Below are 27,820 nucleotides of genomic sequence, written 5' to 3' on the forward strand. Positions count from 1 at the left end.
TGGTTCGGAATCTCTCTTCACAACGGCCATCGAACCGGCTCGAGTCTTCTGTTTCCTTTGCTTTCTAACTATATTCTTGTATTAATAGATATACCCTCACTTCTAATAAATGACTGAGAGAGAAAACAAGAACATATTCTATGACGGAAATATTTGTTCCAAGCCATCATATTCAATGAACTAATAGTCATTTAGCGTACGCACTTTTGTTGAGTAAACCTCAAGGTACGTTTGGTTGGAGAGAATTAAAGTTGAGTAAGTCTCAAGGTACATTTGGTTGGAGAGAATTAGACTCTAGAGTGAAAGAAGAATTAGCGACTTTTATTTTAGCCATTTGATTAGAAAAAAAATCTCATTCATATTTCAATTCTAAGAAAATGTGAATGGCTCGTTCCTCCAAAACCTAATTCCCACTCCTCTAGTTTTCTTATTTTATTTTGATTTCGATCGTGAACTAAAAACATCGAGCATATAGCTATTTCGACTTCTATTTTCAGTCAATTTTGATTTTAATTGTGAATCAATCATGTCCTAAATATTATGTGTGAGTATGTATATGTGCATGTGTACATACATAAACAAATTTTAGACATACACAAATTTTAGAAGAAAGATTAAAAAAATCCCATAAACAAGTTTCAGATAAATATACATATATGTGTGGGCATACATCCATATATATGTATGTATTTATATATTGGTACGAGAATTCTTTGTATCTTTGGTATGTGAAGGGACTTATTTTTTTTTGTGCGAATCCATCATTGGATCACCCAGTGTATACATCTCAAAGTGCTCTGAACACCATCAAATGATCTGGTGGTGGATTCGTATGAAAGAAATTGAATCCTTTTTTTATTTCATGTGAAAGATGCAATTAGTGACAATCGATCAAGTTGGATAAGATATAGGTGAGACGGGTTACAAGATAGATAAATAATGTGTTAATTCAAACTTAATCAATTTATTAAATAGATCAAAAATTTAATATAAAATTGATTTTTTTTTTGTCAGCAATCTGACTATTTTTTAAATAAGTAACTTGGCTCAAATTGCATTGAAGATTTTTTTTTTTTTTTTTTGATGAAAAGAGGGTTAAATGAAGTTAAATGGGTTAGATAGTTAAGTGTTGTCATTCTGTTCTATTTTAGCTAGAGGTTGATGTAAAGGAAGATTTTACGAAGTTGTTACTGGATCTTGATCGCTTTGAGATCTATGTCGGTGGAAGACAGAGCTCAAAGCACTTTGAGATCCATGCGTCGAAGACTCGAAGGTGAGGCCTGAGGCTGACCTCAGTCAGGTAATATCCATTTCAATCACGGCCGTATATCAGATTGGCCTATCCTTCGGAGAAATTATTGTCTGGACCAGGTTCAAGTGCCCCCCGGCAAAACTTCGAGCATGTGCACGGTGGATAACGCGCAGTCGGAATTGGTTAAATACAAGGGATAAGGTGGCGTGTTATCCACCGTGGGATTTGGCGTGGTCCATTGGACCTGGTCCAAGTAATAATTAGCTCTTTGGCAGGCACATCAGCGCACGTGCCGACTATTGGTTTCTAGTACCCTAACCGGTTACCTCTACTTCCCTCCCACGAAGCACCACCACTCCTCTCTCCTCCCTCTCTCCCCCTCCCCTTTTCCCTCTCCACCACCGCTGTGTCGCGTTCGCCCACCGCTCTCTTCTCTGGGCGACGGTGCTTTCGCCTTCTTCCCGTATGCGCTCTCTCTCTCTCTCTCTCTCACAACTTCCAGTAGGGTTAGGGTTTTGTAGCGTAGAAATCTTTTTTTTTTTTTTTTTGGTGAGGATGGAAACTTGTTCTTATTCTGAACGTTTTGACATAACATCTGATTATATGTTCCGTTATCTAGGGTTATGGTTTATGCTAACTATTCTTTCTCCTGTTTAATTGAATTGTTTGGACAGATTTGTTATCTAGATTAATACGGTAGGGTTTATGCTGATAGATCCAGGTTGGATTTCCTGCGGGGGCTCATGGGCTGTTGAGTGGCTTCTCTGTTTTGTGTGTTGGTTTCGATTTTATTTTCATGGTTCCTATCCTTTTTATTCTGATTTATTTTTTGAAATTTGAGCTTGCGACTGATCTGGGTTGAATCCGTGCCAAGAACAAGCAATTCTACGTCTTCTGCTGGTGATAATGCCCCTTATTATGGATTCGAAAGTATTTTTTACTAAACTCTTATGTTCATCTGTTGTTGAATATTCCGTTCTGTTGTTGAATATCCCGTCCTTTCTGAGGAATAATGCCTTTTGATTTTTCAAAAAAAAAGAGATAAATAAGTTCAACTAACAAAGAAAAATCCTTTCCCTATGTATGATTGTGTTGTTATCTGGTTTCATAGAGCTCTAGTTTCATCGACTTGTAATTTCTGGAAACCCTAATACAAGTAGGATTTTCAAATCAAGATGCTTCATTTACAAATCCCGACTGAAGGGCTGAAGTCCTTACCTTGGTGGCAAAACCTATTTTTCTTGACTTCTTGAACTTTTTTATGCCAATATCGTTGATTAGTGCTGTCATTTTTCTTATCTTCACTGCAAATCAATACCTCTAGTCTACATTCGCATCACCCTTTGATCGATATATGTTTTCACATTTGAATTGGTAAATAATATTAGTTTGGGCTGATTTTGTTCACTCAAGCTGTTGTTTGATAGGGTGCAAGCTTTGTCTGGAATTTACATTTTTGCATAGTCTTTTCCCTCATCTATCATGACATACTGAACTGTTTATTTATGGCAGCTTTTCCCTGTGAATCTCTTTGGTTGGTTCGGCTACTAAAAGTAGGATGGAGGATAGTCAGTTAGTGGTCTCTCAAGCATCCAACATTGCAGAGTATTCATCCACAGGTTTTGTTCCTGCTGAGTACCCCATGACCAATTCAGGCGGTGAAGGCCTTGTTTCTTGTGAACCTACTGCAGCTACAGATTATGCTTTGTCAGGTTCTTCAAATCCTCGCAATGGGAATATGTACAACCAGGAGAACAATTCTGTTGCACAGAATGCTGGCATGGCATATGAATCTAAGACTGACGATGGGACTGCTGTAGCTAGTGAAATTGGCATTGGTCATGAAACCGTGGCAGATATTTCTTCTCATACAACTGGTTATGATTCCATGAATGGAGGTGCTAGTGAAGGGGCCAGTTATCAATCTACAGGAGTTATTGAGAATGGAGGTTTTTCAAATGATGTGGGTAGTACTGTTCTTCAGCAACCATATGAAGATGGTATCAGAATTTTCTGTTCCTTCTTGAGATGTGCAATTCTTTAAGAGATTGGTTACTGTGAATTGGTTTTGTTTCTCCAGTACTTATTTCTTTAAAAGATTGCCAGTATCTTCTTTTTGTTTATTTGCATAGTTCTCATTGACATTGGCGGCCTTTTTATTTAAATCTTCCTTTTTTGTAGTGGTGTATACTGCCGAGGAGGAAAGATTATGGAATATGGTAAGAGCAAATTGTTTAGACTTCAATTCTTGGACAGCCCTCATCGAGGAAACCGAGAAGGCTGCAGAGGTATCACTGGACTTCATTTGTTTTTTTTGAATATGCTACATATCTTATCAAGCATGTTTATATGCATATTAAATCTGTGGTTTTTAGTGGTCTGAACCTAGTTTTCAGTATTCATGGACAATGTTTCAGCTTGTTCAAGATATGAAGTTTGATTTATCATCAGTTATGTAGGTACCTGCTGAATGAAGTTGATTCTTATCTCCAGTCATGTGTAGAGCAAAGTAAAACTTCAGGAAGAGTTCTGAATGCTAGCACTGAGCTTTATGATATTACAATAATTTTAGATATTGAAATACAAAATATCATAACCTTATGTATCCAACTAAACTGATTACTTGATTTTGCGCATCCAACTCTTACACATGCATTTTTAACATTTTGTTAAGAATTCTGACTCCATCTATTAGGATAAACTAGGTATGCTTTTTAAAGTATCAAATTACGATAAGAGAATATTCGCGGCTAGGGTAAACTAGATATCATCACCCCATCAAAAACTTAGAATGATATAGTTGAGTACAATTTGCCATTAGTACCATTTGTGTTATCTGTTAATGATATTATGCATAGGCAGTCCATGTATTGAGTTTGACCATGTGGATGGGTATTGATTAATGCACATGGGCAGCTTGAAAAGCAATGGAACTAGACCAACTTTATATTCTCATGAGGCATATTTTGAGGGTAAAAACAATATTTACGCATATAATTTTATTCTCATGTGAGGCATATAATCTCAGGTATAGAAAAAGATAAAGGAAAAACAAGAATAAGAATCATGATTTGCCTGATTGTTGTGGAATCTAATACATCACCAACATTTCACTTTCCTGATTGCAATTATCATCATCACAATTCAATTGGAGACATGAACATGCAGTACTTTCTACAACAACAAAACAGCCAGAACTTAGAAAAGGAAAGAAAACATATTGCTAAAAAATTTTATGAGCCACATTCTATCACATACTAGATCGGCAGATTCTTTATTTTGGAATTATATATGTGAAGGAATGTTTGTTTTAGTTGTATATGCTATGCAATACCATTCAGTTTTCTTTTTTTCCTTAGATAAGTAGTTGGCCTTTAACAGTATTGAAATTGCTAATATTTAATGTGAAACATATGCACATTATGCGTGTTACAAAGCTTTATGCAATATTCATGTTCCATATCTTTTCCATGTTCCATATCTTTTCTTAATTTTTTTTTTTAAAACTTTGAAAAAAACTCCTTGTCATTGATCTAGTCTTTAAGTTACTCGGTAAAGGATGCAGTGAGCAAAAATCAGATTAATAATTAACAAGTGAAGTACTTGCACTTATGGTAACCCTTTTTTTCCACAGTACTTACCATGTAGTGCTATAAGGGCAATTAAGACAATCCTTCACATGCTTGTTATTGGAACTCAGATTGTCTCTCTGACATCTGCAGTTGACAACCAATTGGAAAAAGAAGAGCATAATAGGGTCGATTGTAAGAGTACCATATAGCCTAACATTGATTACCGACACATCTAACAAAAAATAGTTATTAACTTCTTTGTCCTAATGTCATGCAAAATGAGAAAGGTAATGGTGGATTTGTATACAATAATATGCAATTCCAACTAGGATGGAATATTACAGAATCTCCACCTAATAACATGCCAATCCAACAAGTTGCAACAATTATTAGATGCAAGATTTTGAAGCCATTATCTTGGTGATGAAATGATGAAGGAAGCTATGATAATCAAGGTTTTACTTGGCGGTTTTGGTACCTAGCCAGTACACCTGTATTGAGTGTTGGTATGGTACAACCTTGGGACCAACACTTGGTATGGGGGTTGTGCTGGGTGCTGGTTCTGTATTGGTATGATGTGATCTGTCCTTTACCAGCTGGTATGGTCTGGTATGGAAATCCTTGTGACAGATCTCTAGAAAACCTGTGAGGGTGGTCAGCCGTGCTTCCGTAAATCAATATTCTTCAATAATCTTGTTGCACAAAAAATACTTATGGTGTCAATTTGGATATTATTGTGTAGTCTATGAAGGACCTCACAACCTCTTCTTTAGTTCTGGCTTGCTTTTGTGCAGCTAGTGACAACCACCAACTTGTCTCTTGTTTTAGCTACACATCTGTGGTGTGTTCTCATGCTTTAAGATGGTGTCTTACTAGCCGCATTAAAAGATTTGGATCTGGTTGGTAAAGATGCCAACTGATAGTCACATGTCTCGAATAACAAAAAATATATGAAAAGAAGACTACTTTTTTGACTTCAGATGCATTCAAGTTGGGTTGTGAATAAACAGATTGTTTACTTGTTTATACTGTATTCATTTTAGTACTTCAAGTACATAAGATCTGTTTGAGTTACTTATATTATGTATGGAAAATTTGACTTGAACTGACATGCCCTTTCTCCCCCCCCCCTTTTTGTAGAATGACATTATAAAAATTCGGAAAGTTTATGATGCATTCTTGGCCGAGTTTCCGCTGTGTTATGGCTACTGGAAAAAATATGCAGATCATGAGGGACGGCTGGACAGTGTTGACAAGGTTGTGGAGGTGTATGAACGGGCTGTCCTAGCAGTGACTTATTCTGTGGAAATTTGGTTGCAGTACTGTCAATTTGCAATATCAACATATGAAGATCCAGATGCTATTCAAAGGTAATAGAAACAATCTGCCCCTCCAGTGTATGGTACACCTTTTTGTGGGCCTTTTCATTGTGATGAGATGCTAGTCATGATTTTTGTGTTCTTCTAACCTTATGTTGGCATGAAACAGTGATAGCCACATGCATGGAGGAAAGGTTTGCTGGGGATGATGCACTTTAGGAACTATTTTCTAATGTGCCAATCCTTGATTTGAGTCTGTTTAGTATAGCTCTTTTCATTTTATTAGCTTGTACTTGCATCATTATGTATTCTTATACCCCCTCCCTTTCTTTTATTCAAAAGGTTCCTATATTAGTGATGTAGTTAATGAATTACTGCTCCTTTAATTTTGACACTCTTGAGGCTATGATTGGTGCACCATTATTCAAAATGCTGCTCGGAAGATCACGCTCAGTTTTGGGCTCTGATGGCCCTTATGATCCCCTCCATTCTACGGCATAATATGAATATTTCAGGAAGGTAAATGCAGTGTATTTGTGTCAACTTCAGAAGTGTCATCTGCTTTAAAAAAAAATGGTCCTCGATAGTAACAATCTAGTTGTCTCGAATTCATGAATGGACATGAATGTTACTGGAGGACTGGATGCTTACCATAACAACTTTGCTTGTTTTGCTGTTTTTCAGGCTGTTTGAACGTGGATTGGCATATGTTGGAACGGATTATGGGTCACACAATTTGTGGGATGAGTACATCAGATATGAAGAATCACAACAAGCATGGAGTCATCTGGCCATGATTTATACAAGAATTCTGGAGCATCCTATACAACAACTGGATCGTTATTATAATTGGTGATAACTCTTTAAGTCTAATTTGATATGCAAGTTAATAATGTGGCAATCTTGATTGAGCTGTAGCCATTGCTCAAAATTTTGCTTACACATTGTTGTCTGTACCTGTACCATTGATACTAAAATGGTTGCTACTTAATTATATCAGAAACCTTTCTTAATGTTTGCATAAGATATTTGCAGTTGTCCTATATAACTTTTTATGTTTGGAAAAATTGAATATTTCAATTTTATGTTCTGGTGAAAGGTTTCACTTGTGCCGATAATTCATGGTCATGCAATATTCAGCATGCACTGTCCTCTATTCAATAAGGTCATAAAGACTGTCACAAAGAAAATGATATGGTATCAAGTTTTTCATAAAAAATGTGATGTTGATGTTTGAGTATAAAAGAAAGCTGGAACAAGTAGCAGTTAATTACTAGGAGGTCCATTCATGACTTTGCAAAAGACAAGAATCAGAAAGTTAAACCTTAAAATCATCTAACTTATGAAGAAATATTATTGAATGGTGCAGTTTATGCTGGATGGATTTTAGGCTCTATGTGAGGTAAGATTACAATCATGACATTTGGAAATGACTTTTAGTAACTTAATCATTTGATAAGCATGCCTATTCTTGTTACCCTTTGTTACCCATATCCATGGTCCCATTTCTAACATGGCTGAGCTTTGATGTACTGAAAAAGTTTGCCCATGGGGATAAGTGACGTGTGTCGATGAGACATTGATGTAATAATTTCAAGAATGAATATGTAACCCACGAATTTCTGAGTAGCAAAGACTTGTTATTTTGAATAACTAACAAATATGTCCATGTATCAACTCCCAAGATGTATTCAGTGATCTGTGATGACGTTGATGAATTTGGGCATGTGGTTCTTTTCCTTGATGATGTCTTTCTCCATTCATAGATTGCGCTAATGTCGTATTATCTGGTCAATCTGTGCCTATGTTCTTAACGTGCTTTACTTGTCTGCTATGAGATGCATATTCATTTTGCTTCTAAAGTAAACATGGTTATGGCTTAGTTGATGCTATGGTTGTATACTGAAACATCCACAAGTAGTTTAGATTTGATAGTTGCGAAAACATCTTGATGTGAAAGTTTGGAGTCAATAGGAGAAAAAGGGAGGAATGCAGGATAATCCTCATCTGAAAAAGGAGTATAGAGGCTTGTTGACTGGCAAAATTGCCATCTTATGTGAATGGAAAATATAAAAAGATAATAATAGTAAAGAAAAATAAAATAAGATGATCAAGTGTGAGTAAAAGATGATTTCACAGAATTAGATATAAGCTAATCGACTCCAAATGGACTATTAAGTTTGGTAACAATTGTTTGAGAAAATAGTTATAGCCTCTTAAACTTAGAACAGACTCCAAGCCATTCCAAAAGTGAATCTCTCTTGTTTTACAATGTTTACTAGTTAGATATGAATATTAATCTTGAAGTTAGTTTGTTTTCCTAGGTCAAGAAAGAAATGAACATTGCTAAATTATTTATTTAAACATACTATATTTGGAATTTTCTAATCTGCATTCAATTGCTATTGTCATTTCAGTTTTAAGGAGTTGGCTGCTAGTCGATCTTTATCTGAAATACAGACTCCTGAAGAAGCTGCTCTGGCAGCTGCCAATGCCGAGACTGGTGGCCAAAGTCTTGAGGGCAAGGTTCATCCTGATGCTGTAGAGCAATCTCCAAAACCCGTAAGTGCCGGTTTAACAGAAGCAGAGGAGTTGGAGAAGTATATTGCAATTAGGGAAGAGATGTATAAGAAAGCTAAAGAATACGAATCTAAGATCATTGGTTTTGAAACAGCTATTAGAAGGCCATACTTCCATGTCAGGCCTCTTGATGAACCAGAGCTTGAAAACTGGCACAACTATCTTGATTTTATTGAGAGAGGGGATGACTTTAACAAGGTATACAACTGTTTTTGTTTTGATATTTAATTTATAATTTCAAACTTGTTAGTGTTTTCTACCTCTGCTTTGAATGGTTAAGAACTTACAGTTCAGTCATATTGGCTGCAATATATGGTTTAGTGGCTAGTATGTTCGATGAAGCTTTTAAAATGGGATATTGAACTGAGGATAAAGCGTGGGCATGTTGTTTGCTCTCTATGAGGCTAAGTACTTCAAACCCTCATTTGTCAGTGGATGTTCTGGGTTCATGATGTGCTGCACAAATATCTGGCTTTTTAAAAAATCGAATCTCATATATGCAGGTGTTGCTTATTGCTTACCCACTTAACCATCTATCTAGCAGGCAAGGATGGTCCCTCCTTTCATACTGAGGGGCCTCCCTTATCAGCTAATGGAGTACTCCTTGTGCACGTCTCCGTCACAATAATATTTTTCTTTTAAGTTGAATTGATTTTTTTCCTTTCATTTCTTTCTTCTTCTTTGATACCATGTATATGCTATTTCAGGTTGTTAAGTTGTATGAAAGATGTCTAATTGCTTGTGCCAATTATCCGGAGTTCTGGATCCGTTATGTGTTATGCATGGAAGCAAGTGGAAGCATGGAGCTTGCAAATAATGCTCTTGCTCGGGCTACTCAAGTGTTTGTGAAAGTATGCTTCTGCTTTTCTTGGATCTGTTCTTCTTCCTTGTTCGTTTTTTTGATATAACCATAGTATATACATCTGTATAATGAACAATATTTTAATTATGCCTTTCCACTCATGATTTATTAATTTGTTTAGCTTGTATCAATATGTGATGGCAATAACATGAATAGTTCTTCTCATGTAAATTTTTGCTGAATTTCGCAGTTTAAACCATCCATGAGTCTTCTGTGACAGACTTGTCGAAAAGTCCTGATTATTTTTCTAAGACTCTTGTCATGGATTTTACCTCTCTGACATTACTGATTTTTACTTTATTTGATTTTGTGTTTTAAATATGAACATGCTATGATGGTGAAATTATCATTACGTAGATAAGCATGACTTTTTCTTATATAATGTTTCCGGAAGCTTTCATTATATTACTTTTATATAAACTCCCTTGCAAATGCATGAAGATGTAATCAGTAATTGGTTTTAAGTTTTATCTATTTCCAGCTACGGTCAATACTTAAGTTCCAATGGATGCTTTTTCCGCCATCAAGAATTTTAGCATTTTCTTTTAATTACTTAGTTATTATAAATGTAAGTAAGTTTTACTATCTCATTTAGTGTTTAAACTTCGATTCTCTTTAATGAACATTATATGTTCTCTATAACTAAATGCACCATGCATATGTCCTCTTCAATATCAGCAGTATGTTAATTTATAACTAGTGTAAAATGATGAGGCTTGTTGCTGATCATTGGTGTAAGCACAGTTATTAGAAATATTCTTGTCACCCAACTATACTACTATTGTCATTGCTCCAGGATGTGTCACAATAATATCAATGTACCATTTATGCACATCTTTCCTTCTCAAGGCCCACCTGGCTTAGTTTCATATTTGACTTTCTTTTTAACATTCGGTTGCCAACCCAACATTAGACTTGCATCTTTTTTGTGGTGGGACTCAATTTTGTGCTGTTCAAATATGTAATTCATCTGCTGTAAGTTGCAGAAATTAGGACCATTGACATGTGGACCACCGACCATGCTTTCCTGAATATGTTTAATGTGATTGATAGATGAAGCATGTAAGTTGGATCACATCTCTGTGTGTTGGAATGACTTATCTGTCATAAGAAGTTTTCCCTAAAAATTGGGGAGGGGGTGAGGGTGGGGGAGGCCTATATCTGCTGGTCAACATTCTATCTGTTTTAATCTCTGGCATTAACCATCTTTGTGTGATGGCATCAATTACGATTATCTAGCACAATTCTAATTGCAATGTTGAATATTACTTCCTAGACACTGTGGTAAGATTTTAAAACTATTATCCGTAGTACCTTGTGTTGGCCAGTTCAGATAAAAAATTGTGATGATGGGGCTGGTAATTAACATTTTTTAAATTTATCTGGACACATTAATATCTAACATGTTATTTTCCTTCATAATGCTTACCAGTTGTTTATTTCATTTTTAACAGAAACAACCAGAAATTCACCTTTTTGCTGCTAGATTTAAGGAACTAAGTGGAGATGTTTTGGGGGCTCGTGTAGAATATCAGCTCCTGTATTCTGAAATTTCACCTGGTCTGTTGGAAGCCATTGTTAAACATGCAAACATGGAAAATCGACTGGTATTCATCTCACTGGTCTTCAAATCATGAACTGATTATACGTGGTCAAAGATGTTTGACGAAGGTTCTCATCATTTTTCAGGGAGACAAACATGCTGCGTTCTCTCTATATGAGAAGGCTATCACTGCTGAACAGGAAAAGGAGCAGTCTCTAATATTGCCAATGTTGCTTGCTCAGTATTCACGTTTTGTACATCTGGTGAGATTCTCCCTGTCAAAGTTTGTTTTGCTTAGAACATCCGTAATGCTAACATAAGGTTTATTGCAAGAGCTAAACCTTGGTTACCCTTTCCAAACTTATAGGTAAACCAGGAAAAGGTATATATATGTCCGAACAAACTAAATGTCTATTATAACTTTGCCTCAACATTTGCTTTCAGCGATTTTTAAAATATTATCGAACATGCACATATGCTGAAAATATTCTATAGCTTTCAAAATATTGCTGACTGAATGTGCTGAGTTTTGCTGATCTTTTTGTCGATGTACTGCTGCAGCACCAGAATATAATCCGTTAGTCATTTTACAGTGAACTATTAAATAAATACAATATAGGTTTTGAAAGGTAGATAAATTACTGTAGAATTGACCATATTTTGGCATTTTCAATTATCTGATAAATCTTTTGTGCTTTTATCAATTCATGAAGTTTCCGTACGTGGCTCTGAGGTGTTATTTTGCATTTTCTTGTAGGTTGCTGGTAATGTAGAAAAGGCTAGGGAAATTTTAGCTGGATCTCTTGAGCATATTCAACTTTCAAAACCTCTTCTGGAGGTTTGTGTTTCTCAACTTTCTGCTGTGGATCTATTCAGCTGACAATTTTTTTAATTTTTATTTTCATAGTTACCTATCATTAGGTTTTCCATCTGACTTGTGCAGGCTGTCATCCATCTTGAGTCAATCCAGCCATCTGCAAAGCATGTTGATTATTTGGATTCACTGGTGGAGAAGTTCATCATGCCCAATCCTGATAATTCTAACATGGCTAGCACCACTGACAGAGAAGAGATATCTAGCATTTTTTTGGAGGTAATAGTTCGAAGTGTTACTTCAACAAAATAGTTAGTTTTCATCTATTTATCTTGATTGAAAACAAACTTCAAAATCGTAAAGAGTTAATTTTGGATTGCTGATTTAGTGTTCTTGGCAGTACGTGGAAGTTGCCATATATTTGTTGTCTACACAGGTTAGAGAAAATGTGCTTAGTTGGGTTAAAATTGTCTATAGTCCTCATATATTAGCTAAAAAATATAGTCACAGCCAACTTTTTTTACCCTGGTTGTATAGTCACGCCCTGTTTACCGCCCTTGTTGGCGTTTTGGTTTTTCCTGTTATCATAATATATATCATACCTTTATTTTCTACTACCTATGATTTCTTGTTACGTGGAAGTTTGTCTAATTCAGGAACTTGGTGAAAATTCACTACTCTGGACGTTGTTGTCACCAAAAGCAAGGACCTTAATTCTTTGATGGTGGTGTTAATATGTGTCAAGCATTTTTAAGGCTAATATGCTGGAATAGAAGTGGGTGCAAGAGCAAATTCAATTGCAGAAGTGGAGAAGCAGAGTTGCAATAAACTATCAATATGACAGCACTTATCAAAATAATATTATTGGGTAATTGTATGATTAAATAAATACTCATTTGATTATTATGTGTCAAAAGGTGCAAGAATCAGTAATTTATGAAACATGAACAATTGATTGTACAGTTATAGTAGTCAGATCTATTTTAAATGAAGTCCTGGTATTCATAAAAATACTTAATCCATGATGGATGGGGAGCACAAATATTGTGGTTGGAGGAATGGAAGCAAGATTTCAGTGTCTATACAATATGTTAGGCTGAAGATTTTGGCAACTAAGCTTTGTGGTGAATAAATTATGACTGGTGAATTTATGTGAGAGTGCATATTATTGTGCTCTTTGTTAGCTAAAAATACTAATTTTTTGGGCTTATGTGCAATGCAGTGTATTTTTTTTTCTTCCTATACTTGAGTTGTATGCCTTAGGAGTTAGGAAGTATGCTGGTTGTATTCATTTTTCCCCCAAAATTGCTGGATACTGCAATAAGTTTTCTATCTAAAATAGTCTATCCAAATGTATTATTGATCACTGGAATTGTTAATTTTTAGCTTCTTGTTGTCATTAGCAGTCCTTGGGCTATGTTGAATTTTTGTAGGAAAAGCTTCAAGAGTCTAAAAGTTGTTGGAATGAAACTGCGTATGCAGAGTTCGTTTCAATGTAAATAGAAATGAAAGTGAGTCCCAAATTTTAATAAATTTAAAAGAGATACCATAATGCAATAGGTTTGTTTTCTTTTATGTATCATATGGAAAATTGAGAGGTATATGAAGGCATTTAATTGAAATAGAGTAGATGGAGTGGAGCAGTGTTTCTGGGTTGTATGATTGATTACCACTTTTATAAATTCACAATAATGCCCTAGGAGGTATGTTTAATAGTTTTGGACATACAAAGAATCTAGCAAACAAGATGGTTGGTGAAGACATGGAAATGTTAAGATGGATATGGTAATTCCAAGAAGGATATGATGACAAACGAAATTATTAAGAATTTGTGGACAGAGTAATGGAGGGTTGATTTAGATGACATTATGTGCAATAGGATTTACAAAAAGTAGGAAGACAGGATAAGGTGTGTAAAATTTGGAGAAAAGTTTTAGCAAAAGCTTGCTGTGGCACAACATGTTCATCATTAACCATCCTTTGTGAGCTGTTTCTTCATAACCTCAAACTGATTACTCTTTCTTTTGAGGACCCATTTGGTTAGCGGGAACAGGAGGGGGAAAAGTGTTGTCAACAGGAAAAATGAAGGAACCCCTGTAGTTTAGTGGGAGTTTTCAAAGGAGAAAGATTGGAAAGTGGTATTCCCATATGAACAAACTTCCCATGTTTCGTGGGAAAGAAAAACCCATGTGGGGCATGGGTTTTAGGCTCCTATGGGAAGAGAATTGGGATCTTTTTTCCCCAAAAGTCCTCTTAAAGCGATAGATAGAATGGGTTAAGGTTTTTACTTTATTAAGGATAGAATAGGTATGTTATACAGCTTTCTTAGGATAGTAGATGCTCAACTAAATATAAGGCATTTGAAAATATGTTATTTTTTCACGATCAATCAAACATGCCAAAACCACTTTCTCAGGCATCATATCTTAGGAATCAACTTTCCTGGAAAAGCATTCCTATGAGGAAATTTTCTTCCCGCGAATCAAACGAGCCCTAAAAGTTGTATCCTTAAAATTTTGAGCATATTTTTTGGATCAATGTCAATTACTATTGTATATTTTTTTCTGGTTCACATGGCTTATTTTTGATTTGCTAGTCAGTTAACAATTTTTGATACAGTTTACCTTGATGACTGCCTGCTGCAGGACTATGAGGTTCCTTGCCCACTTGCTTACCTTGATCACCTTTTAAATTACTGCTTGCATCTTAATTAGAGGGTGATTCTAAGAATCATTAGTAAGTTAAGAAATCTTCTAACATTATTTGGTGGAATTGTAATCGGGTTGTTTAATGTTTAAGTAGGGGGCTTAAATTGTTTCTTAGAGTGCCAATACCTTAGCTGCTCTGCCTCATAAAGTTGTTTATATGTTTCTATAATACTGCTCGTACATAATTTAAATTTGATCTTTATCCAATTTATACAATAACCAAGAAGACATGGTTAAGATTGTACCCTAGCAGCTGGCCAATTGCCTTGGCAGTTTTGCAGGCAATGGACTTAGTAAAAGGTCTTCAATTAAACCATCACATCTATGTATATATATGTATATATATTAAAATGGAGGCATCTGCCTCTGTTCACCATGTATGTATTTTATCCCAAGGCACCATCCGCCATGTGTCCCAAAGGAGTGTTTTTTTCATCAAACCTTCCGCCTCCCATTCTTTCTGTAGGATGGGCATGGCCGGAGTTCGAGTCGGCTGGAAGGGAGGTGCCGGAGTTTGGAGGCTTTGAGGTGGAGGTTCGCGGAGACGATGGAGACAGCATCGCGGAAGCGGGCATCGATCTGGAAGGTCTGGATGAATCGGGCGGCATCTCGAAGTCCTTGGCGTCAAGGGTGCAGCGGGCACTGTCAAGGCACTGGGATCGCTTGACAATGGCGTCGATGTGGGACTCGTGGACCTTTCGACTGACTTGATCGGCAAGGTCAGTGTTGGGGCGGACGGAAGAGATGAGGGGACTCCCAAGAATGGAAAAAGAAAGGAAATACCCAACACAAACCCCCAGCCATCGTCTAAGCTTCACTGATCGGCCGCTCCAAGCCTGCCACCTGGTTGGTACGCTTGAGGATGGGAAAGAACTAGAGGACAAAGTGGGGAAAACATAGGAAAATTTCTGGCCGGTGAAGTCAGCGGTGGGATAGATGGAAGAGATGAGGGGACTTCCGAGAATGGAAAAATAAAGGAAATACCCAACACAAAACCCTAGCCATTGTCTAAGCTTTACTGTTCGGCCGCTCGAAGTCTGCCACCTAGTTGGGACTCTTGAGGACGAAAAAATAGAGGAAACATGGGGGAACATAGGAAAAAACCCCAGCCATCATCTAAGCTTCCCTATTCGCTTCTTTTTCTTTCATTTCATTATCTTTTTCAGAGATCTGTGGGCAAGGAGAGCACTTGAGAGAGATTAGAGGGGTTTTTTAGGTTCCGATTGGATTTTTTCTCAAGTATATGTGGGGTGGGGCATGGCTGTATCTAGCAACGGGCAATTCTTCTTTTACCTTTATTTGTCTACTCATCTCTGGGGTGGTCCAGATTATGGGGTGTTTAGCTGGGACAACAAGCTCCCTGATGCTCAAGTACGTGTGGACCAATTGATCCTATATTCTTCTTCCTATAATTCTTGAAATCGCTTCTTTGTTGGTTGAATAATAGTATTGACTTGATCAGTAATAGAGCTATTGGTTTTGCTAGGTTTTAATAATAAACTGTGCCAGTTGTTGTGAGGTGGTTGAAAACACTGTCAGTCAAGAACAATCTTGATGGTGCTTGACTGGGAATTTTGAAATCTTCCCTCTTTTTGATCTGTTGTTCACACTGCCTTATTTACCTCTGGTTTAATGGGTGGGGAAAAAAAAGGTAGGTAAGCTGAAAGAGTCAATAACAGCTTGATAATATATGACATCTACTTTCTGCATTAAATTTGTTATCCAACTTTCTTGATCCTTTCAGTCACATGGCAATTTGTTTTCCAATTCGAAGCTTAGAGTTTTCAAGCATATCCTGTCTTAGAGATTTCTGCGTAGGTATGCCTAGTTTAGCTGTATTTATGAGATTGGGTTTTTGTTTGTGTTTTGGTTTGAATTTGTATCCATATGTGGGTCAAGATTTCTGATCTTGTTACAACCTTTTGGTGGTTTTGATGGGAGCATTTGTACATCTTTTATATAAATGAAATTTATAATTTGGCCATGCATTTCTACGCCAGTTCTCCACAACTAAATCTTGGGTGCTGTCCTGTGTTTTTGTTTGCATAATGTAAATGAAAGGAGATAGTTTTAACCTTTTATCTCTAAAATATGCTGAGTTATAAGAACACCGAGGATTTGAAGAAAATTGTATCCCATGCATCACATAGCCTTATAATCCATACCATACACAAAATATATTTTTTTCATTATTTTAATTATTATTGAAATACAGAGAGAATATATATTAATAAATTAATAAAATAAAATATTTTTTTAAAAAAATCGCATGCCATGCATGGCACGGGGTTATGAGCTAGTTTATACTTGTATACATGTGCATGCTTTCCATAATTGGCTAGATCCATTTTAGATAAATTAAATTTTCAAGAGAATATTTGATATGTTTTTTGCTTTCACCCTTTTTGAAAACATAGTTTAAATTGATGATTATGACAGGAATTTAATTAAAATCAGATATGGGTAAGCTATACTTCTTTCCACAGAGATCGTCAGAGAGATTTGGATAGAGTTTTTTTTTAAATTAAAAAGAAAATGATATTAGGAGTGTTACTTGTCAGTGGTGGCAATCATAGTTAAATGAGATTCCATTGTTGATATCTGAGTGCAGCGAGAGATAAATGGAGAACTGTGAATTGTAATGAATCATGAGACGTGAGGTTTGTTGCTAATATTATGCGAAACTTAATTTCCAAAGTTACCCATGTTTTTAATGATTATCTAATAAAGTTTCTGATGAAACTAATTAATATATATTATAAACACAAAATGAATACGCCATATTAGTTTTAGTCTAACAATTTGTTTGACTATAATCTTGAGAAAAAAATGAAACAGATTCCACAAACATCTTATTTACATGAATACTTTGAAAATTTTGGTTTTGAATTCTTTATCTTGATATCTTGACAACCTCTTAACGTCCTGTATCAGATTGGAGACTTTCTAGGAAGCCCTTTTTGGCTTTTAAATTGCTTTTAGGGTTACAAAATACCTTTTTTAAGGTAACACCAAACATGCCCCGAGATTAGTGCGAGTCTTCAAAGGAAATGCTCACTTAATCGAACACTCAATTGATTTTCTTTCTTTTTTCCTTTAGAGAGCACTATCTTTGGGATCATATGCTTTCTCCCCTCCCCTTCCCTCCCCCTTTGTCTTGCCGTCTGTCTCTCCCCCTTTCCCAACCGAATTCACCTTTGACAAACAAAGAAGAGCTCTCTCTCTCTCTCTCTCTCTCTCTCTCTCTCTTCCGTGCACTTGTGTGCCTATCTTTCAAGTGTAGAATATTTTGTAGGCACACGGAGATTGCACATGCATTTTAGAAAACTCTTTCTTATTTTTCTATTTATTTTTTATATTTTTCTGCAATCAATTTATCTATTTGTATATATTTTGTTTACAATAATTCAAGGATTTTAAAGTTTTATTGTTATTTTGTTTATTAGTGTTTTTGGGACATGCACTGGATGCATGCTAATTTTTTTTATGTATTGATCTTATATTTTGGATTTTTTTTTATTTTATCTCTTTCAATATAATTCAATAGATTGTAATATTCTTAGGCCCAATTTGGTATTGCTGCAGGTGGTAGAGCTTTTATCTATAAAGCTTTGAATGATAGAGTTTTTGCTAGTAGAGCTTTTAGTGAAAAATAGTTTGCTGTTTGGTAATTAATCTTATGAAGTGCTGTAGTACTTTAATATTTGTTTGATAACCAATCTGAGAAGGTGCTTTAAGTACTAGGAAATTACAATGAAGAACAACACATGGCGCTCTCAATTGTCTTTCTATACTATCAAAATTGTTATTCTAAAGCATCCAAGATTTATAAATTAATCATTTTGATATGTTAATCAAAATAACATAATAAATAAGAAATTTATATGTAATATATTTTTTGTAATAATGTTACTTATTATTTGATCCATAAGTTTGGGTTCTTCAAATCATACGATTTGGTTGGTTTAGAGATAGTAGATCCCATCTAGTAGCTTGGATTATTGATGTTGGACCCTCAATTGTCCAATCATGACTTGACCATATCTGAGTGCAAATCCATTTGGTAGATCCAATCACAAAAAGTTTGCAGAAAGGAAAATGCCTATTCTAATTCTTGTTTGTATACTTTTTTCTTGATTGTGGAGAAGTGCTGTGCTAGTGCTCTAGAGGTGTCGCCAAACCTGGGCAGGAGGCAGACTGCTATCACCCGAACTTAGGGAGGAGTTATTGTCTCTGGATCTAGGGAGGAGGGCCATTGTCATTGGATCTAGGTTGGAGGGAGGTGGTTGCTGCTGGATTTCTTGGGGAAGGCCATTTTGCTGAATCTATCAAGGAGGGTCACCACAGCTAGAATTAGGAGGTGGTCAGTGATGCCCGAAGTGCGTGGCTAGATCCTTGCACTTCTTCATCTTCATTCTTCTTGAAGCAATGGAGTTGTCTTGTCCTCCCCTCTACGTGTTTTCCCCCCTCTCACCTCCTCATCGGGTATGAGGATGCTCTCTCTTCTGTTTTGGCAGAAATGATGCAAAAAGATAAGGCCTTGGAGTTTGGACATCGTATATGATCATGGATGGCATGGGCAAAATAAAAAAAGAGATGGGCCTGTTTAATTTGTAGTTGATTGTGGTTGAGTTAGTGGCTTATGAATCCAGGCATGAAATAATCCAAGCCTGGCTTGTGAGATTAAGATACTGATTCAAATTGTTGATGATCACAATTTATAAACATGTTTTTTCTCATGCCTGTATACCAGCTTGTAACCTTGTAAGTTATTGTTTATATCTTGTATGCATGTATGCGCTGCTGCATATACACAACTATTTTATCTCTATAGACATACAAAAATATGTGGGACAAGTGTTATGCAATAGACATTTGCATTATTGTATCTACGATGGTCTAGATGAGGTTGTCTAGGGGTCCGATGCTCTGTCCATTACATTTATGGTATCACAGACCTCTAGGCAAGTGCCAATAACTATTACATCGATTAGAATTGGGTTTATCACCATAATGGTTAACTTAAGCATCTTGTAGTAAATGGTGATCAAATTAGATGTCAAAACATATTATAGATCTCTAGTGAGAACTCTGAGAATAAACCCCCTTTTTAAATAATCATTTTATTGTAGTTTGTTTCGTCATTCTTTTTTTCCTGCTGTTATTGTATCTCTTTAGCAATTATTGAGATTCATTCTATTTGACTGCTAGGAAGAATCTTTCCTGGGAGATTCGTGCTTATTGGTTATCTTTTAACTTTGTCTTGCATATTGCACTCAAGCTTTTTCAATATCTGTACATTAATTCTATTGATATCGTTTGTTTTAGTTTTTGGATCTCTTTGGAGATGCACAGTCAATAAAAAGGGCTGAGAATAGGCACACAGTGCTCTTTCTTCGTCAGAAAAGCATGTTGATTTCAAAAAAACGACATGCTGAAGATTTTCTTACCTCCGACAAGGCTAAAATATCAAAGACTTACCCAGAGCCAGGTCAGTCTATTATGGGAGCATACCCAAATGCACAGAGCCAGTGGTCTGCTGGTTATGGACAAAAAGCGCCAGCTTGGCCTCAGACTTCCCAATCACAAGGGCAGCAGTGGAATCCAGGATATGCGCCACAGGTACGTCATTTTTAATCCCTGTAAAATTTTATTAGGGTTCGGGTGAACTTTGCAAAAATGTCTGCTATCGAGTAAATTACTCTTCAAATGAATGGATTGGATAAAAAATGGAAACATTTTAATTTTATCATGTAATACCTCTTTGGTTAGTGGAGATGAATGCTGCATGTTGGATGAGAAAAACCCTTATAGCTTATTATCTTTTAATTCTTGCTTTCATTTGGAACTCTGCATGCATTAAGTAATTTGTGGATTCATTTCATGCATATATTACAACCTTCTATTGAATAACAATATATATTTTTTTATATGATCAGATGTAGCTGAAATATGTATTCTTGGTGAATGATAATCTGTAAAGCAAATCCTGTATTGTTAGCACAAAGGTTGATGGTTATACACTGGAAGCCGTTGTTTTGAGATTTCTTTAACAGACCTGGTACGAAGATCTGTAAAGCAGATCCTATATGGTCATGATAAGGCCTGATGGTTCTGATTATATATTTTCTGAGTATGATAAAGGTACCAGAAGCCATAGTCTTGATATATAAGTCATTTAGCAGAACTGAAAAAGATGGTCTGTCATACTGTTATTCTTTCTATTTCCTTAGTTGACTTATTTCATATTTCATTGTTGGCATAGCCAACTCATACTAATCTCAGAAACTGAAAAAGTTAAAGGTGTCAGAAGCCATAGTCTTGAGAGGAAAGTCATTTAGCAGAACTGAAAAAGATGGTCTGCCATATTGTTATTCTTTCTATTTCCTTAATTGATTTATTTCATATGTCATTGTTGGCATAGCCAACTCATACTAATCTCAGAAACTGAAAAAATTAAAGGTGTCAGAAGCCATAGTCTTGAGATGAAAGTCATTTAGCAGAACTGAAAAAGATGGTCTGCCGTATTGTTATTCTTTCTATTTCCTTAATTGATGTATTCATATTTCATTGTTGGTATATCCAGCTTATACTAATGGTGCAGAATTTCTATTTGGCCTTTGCTAATGCATTGACATGCATATGTTTGTGGCCCCATTTTATAATCTGCGTTTTCTTGCTCGTTTGATTTATGTTAGGCTGGGTATACTGCATATGGAGGTTATGCTAATTATGGCCAACCACAGATGCCAACATCAGCTCAGGGTGCTTCATATGGTGCATATCCTCCCACATATCCGGTCCAGGTACTAGGACCTTCCAAGTTATTTATGAAAATGTGTTTGAAACATCTTACAGCGACATATAAAATGATCGTGTTTGTTCTATCTTTGGTTGCTGTTATAATTTAGTAATGTTTACAAGCTTTGAAGCAATCTAATCATTACAAATACCTAATGGTCCATATTAATGTTGGTGCTGTGATTTCGATTCTGGAATATATCTTTTCCTGCGACAGAATCATGACCTTTGGTGCACGTTAAACTGATTTAAGATTGGGTCTTTTCTCATGTCTCATCCATTTATACAGAGCTTGTAGTTGCTGTTACTCTTTCATGGCTGGCAGCTGCTGATGTTATATTTAAAATTCAGCAGCACCTGGCAGATAGTAATTTTGTTGACACAAATTCTTGCTCTTGGCCATGTACTTCCTAAGGACTTATTGCTTGTTTTACTACTAGGCCAGGATGCGCTTAATATAGTTGTTCAAAAAATGATATATTTGTTCTGCTCAGACTGATTTTATCACTTTTTTAAAATGTCGATGCTTTGAAATATAGTATCTAGAAGCATGGTAAGGATTAAGTTTCTGCATTACATGGTAGAGCTAATATATATGTCAGTGATATCTACTATTCGGATTTGGTTAATCGGCATGAACAGTTGTAATCAAACAGAATTGTTGCATTTTCTTTGATTTTTATTAGCAGGGATCTCAAAACTTTTTCTGTATTAATATATTAGCCTATTATTGTTAGGGACAATGTAATTGGAGGAAAACTATGTTAAAGCTAATCACTTGTTAACAATAGCATTAAGTCTTTAAGCATGACCCCCCTCATGATAGAAGTGATCCCAAATTGGGATAACATGCAGCTTAAGATGACTACAGGCTTCCATTTATAAGAACTGTCATAAGGAGGCATAAAGTTAACTGGCTGCTTTGTGCCCATTTATATGCTAAATTTTTGTCAATTCAACTTCACCGTTCATTCCATTGTATATCTATGCCATTTGTGATTTCCATCTGTCAGCTTCAGTCTAGGTCTTTCTGTCCTTTTCCCTTTCTTGACTCTAGATTTAAGACCAACTCTTTCATGATCTTCTTTTGTACCTTTTTTCAAAATGTCACCAATCCATCTCAATTTTCTGCATCAATCTTGTTCTCCCTTTTCATTATTTAAACTTCATGTGTATTGTTCATTGCCTTATTGGACAGGATTTCCACAGGATTTCTCTAGGACGTGCTCCTCTTTTTGGTAGAAAAGATTTCTCAACATGCTAAATCACTTATTCGTACTATGCTAGGGGATTAGGCATGCTAATAAAAAGAGCAAAGAAAGAAAAGTGTGTGCTGAAAGTCAAAGTTCATTGCACCAACTGTAAATTAGGTTTCAGTTATACTTGTTTATTTTAAGTTGTATGAGTTCTTGAAATTAAGTCTGCATGTTCACATGGTCGTAAATGATGAGGTTCGGACATTGCCGTGAATCTTTCCTTTTTGTTGGTCCAAATCTAAATGATGGTGCTGGCACTTCAAAAACTGGGGCTTATTTTCTTGTGGCAATGGTTTAGGTGGAGTCCCAGCAAGTTACTTAAAAGGTGGGTTTGAAATGATTAACTGGATAGTTTAGGGTCTTGAAATTGTATATCTGTACTTGAAGTTTAGAGCCGGAGAGGGATATTGCATAGTGTTTCTTATCCTGCTTTCCTCTCTTTTGCTGTGCTAGATGTGGTTTTGCGAATAATTATTCTGTGTAGAAACTATTGAGCTGCTTTCTGAGCATATTACTTGACGTCTGACTTGGGCACGGCCATTCTTGGTGAAATCTATCATGTGCCACCACTTGTGGGGCATGGTTATGTGTTGTTGCTGGTCCTTTAGCCACTCCATGAATTTGAGGTTGTCAGTCATGATTTCTGAAATTGCTACAATTTTCCTTTGCATTTATCACCGTCTGGTTGTACTCTCATCTTGTTTTAGGCTGCGTGTTTTTGGCTCACGGTTCTGTTGCTTCCTTTTTTTTATTTATTTAACCATCCTTCACAGTTTCTGAAACTACTTTACCCAGCTTAAAACATTAGGGTGACAAATTGACTTTCTTGTTTCCTGTCATTGACACTGTTTTTGGATCTTACCACTACTTAGAATAGCTTAAGGTCCAATTGGTATCATTTATTTTCCTACCTGGCTTCTAACCTTGCTTGCAACTTTGCAGTTTCTCTTGTTGAATAATATCCCATTTTAATGGTTGTTGAGATACCCTTAGCAGTAACGCCCTGCTTACCTACCAATAAGAATAATTAGTGTTACAAAGTCTTGATATGACTGTTTCTGGTTTATGACAGGGTTATCCACAACAAACGTATGCCCAACCTGCACCAGCAGCAGCAGCGGCAGCAACGGTGTTTCCGCAGCAACCAGCACCTGCTCAACCATATTACGGCAGTTATTATTGAGTTGGTTTGTGTTTTCCAAAACAGCAGATGTTGTTTGGTATAGGTGTGCCTCTTTGCTTCTTTCTCTTTGTCATCATTATCATACCTTTTTCTTGATAATTATTCAGGTTTGTTTATTATGAAGAAAACGAACAGTAATCGGATAAAAGTTTTTAAATTTTTATGCACGAAGGGAAAGCAGGGTGAGAAGGATCTCTTTTCCAAGTCTCAAAACATGATTACCCAATTTGGTGGCAGGTAGCCTTGTGAAATCTGAAGAACTGATCCAACCGTGTATGTGTTGGTGATCCTTTTGAATGCTCTTTGCAGCCTGCCTTGATCATGCAGAAGGCGATAATGCTCATTGTTCAGGGTGTTAGCCGGTACCACTTCATGAGGACATCAACAATGTATGATCTGGATTTCTACTGCTTTATTTTTTTCTCTTTAATCTGCTGAACTGGATGGCCATTTGCAGAGACAGGGCTCCTGGTTGAACACGTACAACCTGTTAATTGTAGGAACCAACTCTAGTGGTATCATATGAGCGCTCCAGCAAAAATGAGCCCTCGTTTTTTAATTGTTTAGGCAGTCATGTAAACATTATCATCATATTAATGGTTGCCAGGCAAATGAAATTTTGTGCAGGATATTATTATATAAACATTGACCTAAACTTCATTGTATTCTCTCTTCCCCATCCTCTTCTTCAGGTAATGGTGCGCACAATGGTGAGAGTTTTGACTGCTTTTTTTAACAAGGTAGTTATTGTTTTCTCACTAACGGATGCGACTCTGTTTGTTCCATGGTGCATTGCAGCAACCAAAAGAGATGGAGCTCAAAATGGTGGCAAACAGGTAGATGTTTGTACATTTGTGAGTTCAATATTGGTGAGGAACAGGTTCTTTATGCCCATTCGTAATCGTAACAGAGGTGGAGTGAAAGTTCGGATAAAAAAAATTGTTTCCGTGTCATGTTATCCACTTAGCTGGCTGGCGATACTCTTCTTGCCCTAGCCGCTGGGAAATCACGTTTGTGCTGGTCTTTCATACCGTCCTTCTGAAATCCTGGATGTTCGTTTCACATGGTCCTGCTCGGTTAGTAGTATATTTTTTTGATAGGAAGGACAAGTCTGTATTAAGTAAAGCGTTTGGTACATATCATAATGAACCCCTGTAATCCAAAATAGACATACAACGTGAAAAGGAACACAATAACTTTGGACCAAAAAAAAAACCTCCTACAACATGAAATAAATTCAAGTTACATCCGGCGCTTGGAGCTGTCGTCATACATGGGAGGGGCCAAAGCGGAATAACAGTATAATATGGCAGTAGGACATGGCACTGAGGCACTGCGGGAAAATAGATCTGCATGGAAACAGAATCTGGCAATGGGGCGCCGCAGAACATCATAGATTACTTTTGTGAGTGCTTTACCTAAATAATTTAAAAAAATAATTTATTTATAAAAATAATTTAATTTTAAATTTATTTATTAAATAATTTAAATTTTATAAAATTTTATTTTGAACGACGTTTTACGATGTTCACATCATCATATCTTTTTCATTTTTTTTGTCACGCGGATGATTAAAAAAATTTAAAATTATTATTTTAAATAATATTTTTAAAAACATCATTTTAAATAATAAATTTAATTATTAATTTTTAAAAAAATAAAAAAATAAAAAATTATATTTTTAAATTTTTTAAAAAATAAAAATTATAATTTTGATTCAAATAAAAATCATCATTTTAAATTAGTATCTTCATTTCAAATTAATTTTTTAAAAATAATATAAAAAAATTAAAAAAATTATAATTTTAAATTAAAAAAATAATAATTTTAATTTTAATTTAAATAAAAATTATCATTTCAAATTACAATCTTCTTTTCAAATTAATTTTTTTAAAAATAATACTATAAAAAAAATAAAAAATAAAAATTTTAATTTTAATTTAAAAAAATAAAAATTTTAATTTTAATCCAAATAAAAAACATCATTTCAAATTACTTTCTCCATTTCAAATTAATTTTTTTAAAACAATATCCCAAAAAAATATCTTAAAAAATAAAAAAATAAAAAATATCAATAAAAAAATAAAAAAAATAAAAAAATAAAAATTTTAATTTTAATTTTAAAAAATTAAAAATTTTAATTTTAATTCAAATTAAAAACATCATTTCAAATTACTTTTTCTATTTAAAATTAATTTTTTAAAAAATTTTCAAATAAAAAAAATACCTAAAAAAATGTCAACAAGGGTAAAAATGGAAGAAAATTAAAATTTTAAATTATAAAAAAATTAAAATTTGAATTTGAATTTCAAAAAAATAAAAAAAAAAATGCCATAAAAAAAGTGAAAAAAGGAGAAAAAATAGAAAAAAAATAAAAATTTTAATAATAATCTGAGACACATGAGACAATTTTTATTTGAATTAAAGTTAAATTTTATATTTTTTAAATTTAAAATTATAAATTTTATTTTTTCCTTTTTTTCACTTTTTTATGTTATTTTTTATTTTTAAATTTTTTTGAATTCAAATTAAAATTTTTATTTTTCTTATAATTTAAAATTATAATTTCAATTTTTTCCTCATTTTTTTTTCATTTTTTCATTTTTTATGATATTTTTTATTTTTTTAATTTTTTAAGTTATTTTTTGGGATATTTTTTTAAAAAAATTAATTTTAAATATGGAAAGTAATTTGAAATGATATTTTTTATTTGAATTAAAATTAAAATTTTTATTTTTTTCTCTTTTTTTATGATATTTTTTATTTTTTTAATTTTTTAAGATATTTTTTTGTGGTTATTTTTTTTAAAAAATTAATTTGAAATGGAGAAAGTAATTTGAAATGATATTTTTTATTTGAATTAAAATTAAAATTTTTATTTTTTTAAAATCAAAATTATAATTTTTATTTTTTCTATTTTTTTCTCATTTTTTAATGGTATTTTTAATTTTTTTAATTTTTAAGATATTTTTTGAGATATTTTTTTAAAAAATTAATTTGAAATGAAAAAAATAATTTGAAATGATATTTTTTATTAGAATTAGAATTAGAATTTTTATTTTTTTAATTTAAAATTATAATTTTTATTTTTTTCTCATTTTTTTTCTTTTATGGTATTTTTTTAAAAAAATTAATTTGAAAAGGGGATTATAATTTGAAATAATGATTTTTATTTGAATTAAAATTAAAATTTTTATTTTTTTAAAATTTAGAATTATAAATTTTTTTCAATTCTTTTTTTAATGATTTTTTTTATTTTTTTTACAATAATTTTTTTCAGATTTTTTTTAAAAAATATAATTTGAAATGGGGATACTAATTTGAAATGATGATTTTTATTTGAATCAAAATTATAATTTTTATTTTTTAAAAAATTTAAAATTATAATTTTTATTTTTTTCTCTTTTTTTGAAAAATTAAAAATTAAACTCGTCACTTGAAATGACATTTTTGAAAACACCATTTCAAATGGCGTTTTCAAAAATGTCATTTGAAATGGTATTTTTTAAAATGCCATTTGAAATAGCGATTTTTTTTTTCGTCGTTTACGTGGAAAAAGGATGGAAAAGAAGTGGTGACGTGGACATCATAAAACGTCATTCAAAATGATGTTTTGTAGGATTTGCATTACTTTGATAAATAAATTAAAAATTAGATTATTTTTATAAATAATTTTTTAAAAAAAAATTATTTAGATAAAGCACTCTTACTTTTGCTGTGACAAGAAACTTAAAAGCAGGGCCCAGCACCATTTAATTGATCCTTGACGCATGATATGAGAATTTGTATGCTGAATTCTCAGCTTCCATTCCAACACATGCTCAGAATTTAACTGCTGCATCCCAGGGTAGGAAACATCATCAACCAAACCTGAAACAGCCAAAGAATAATGGACCAGAATTTTGTTCGGTGTAGAAGTATTTGAACTGA

The 27,820-nt window shown here is 34.2% G+C and overlaps 1 protein-coding gene across 8 annotated transcripts; it reads left to right on the forward strand.

The window, feature by feature from the left end:
- The first annotated feature begins 1,537 nt into the window (after window positions 1-1,537).
- LOC105044172 (pre-mRNA-processing factor 39-1) lies at window positions 1,538-24,555 on the forward strand. 8 transcript variants are annotated; one of them, XR_012140586.1, is made up of 16 exons: window positions 1,538-1,715; window positions 2,765-3,252; window positions 3,434-3,540; window positions 5,965-6,194; window positions 6,828-6,995; window positions 8,561-8,921; window positions 9,431-9,574; window positions 11,040-11,192; window positions 11,275-11,391; window positions 11,886-11,966; window positions 12,072-12,221; window positions 19,979-20,272; window positions 21,349-21,456; window positions 23,780-23,933; window positions 24,040-24,127; window positions 24,200-24,555. XR_012140586.1 is itself a non-coding variant. In XM_010921982.4 (15 exons), the coding sequence occupies exons 2-14, from the start codon at window positions 2,811-2,813 to the stop codon at window positions 23,888-23,890; spliced, it is 2,466 nt and encodes an 821-aa protein (XP_010920284.2). In that variant the 5' UTR covers window positions 1,538-1,715; window positions 2,765-2,810; the 3' UTR covers window positions 23,891-23,933; window positions 24,040-24,555. The 8 variants fall into 8 exon arrangements, 5 of the variants coding, with proteins under 5 accessions (XP_010920284.2, XP_010920283.2, XP_010920285.2 ...); XR_003800730.2 differs by having other exon boundaries at window positions 24,063-24,127; XR_012140587.1 differs by having other exon boundaries at window positions 24,072-24,127.
- Window positions 24,556-27,820: the final 3,265 nt, after the last annotated feature.

The sequence above is a fragment of the Elaeis guineensis genome, chromosome 4, assembly GCF_000442705.2.
Source record: "Elaeis guineensis isolate ETL-2024a chromosome 4, EG11, whole genome shotgun sequence".
NCBI lineage: Eukaryota > Viridiplantae > Streptophyta > Magnoliopsida > Arecales > Arecaceae > Elaeis > Elaeis guineensis.

Bases quoted from the DNA above. Each gene is read 5' to 3' on its own strand.
- LOC105044172 (XM_010921982.4), top strand. From the start codon at position 2,811: ATGGAGGATAGTCAGTTAGTGGTCTCTCAAGCATCCAACATTGCAGAG. The intron at 3,541-5,964 runs GTATCACTGGAC...CCCTTTTTGTAG, and splicing joins AAACCGAGAAGGCTGCAGAG to AATGACATTATAAAAATTCG. The intron at 8,922-9,430 runs GTATACAACTGT...ATGCTATTTCAG, and splicing joins GAGGGGATGACTTTAACAAG to GTTGTTAAGTTGTATGAAAG.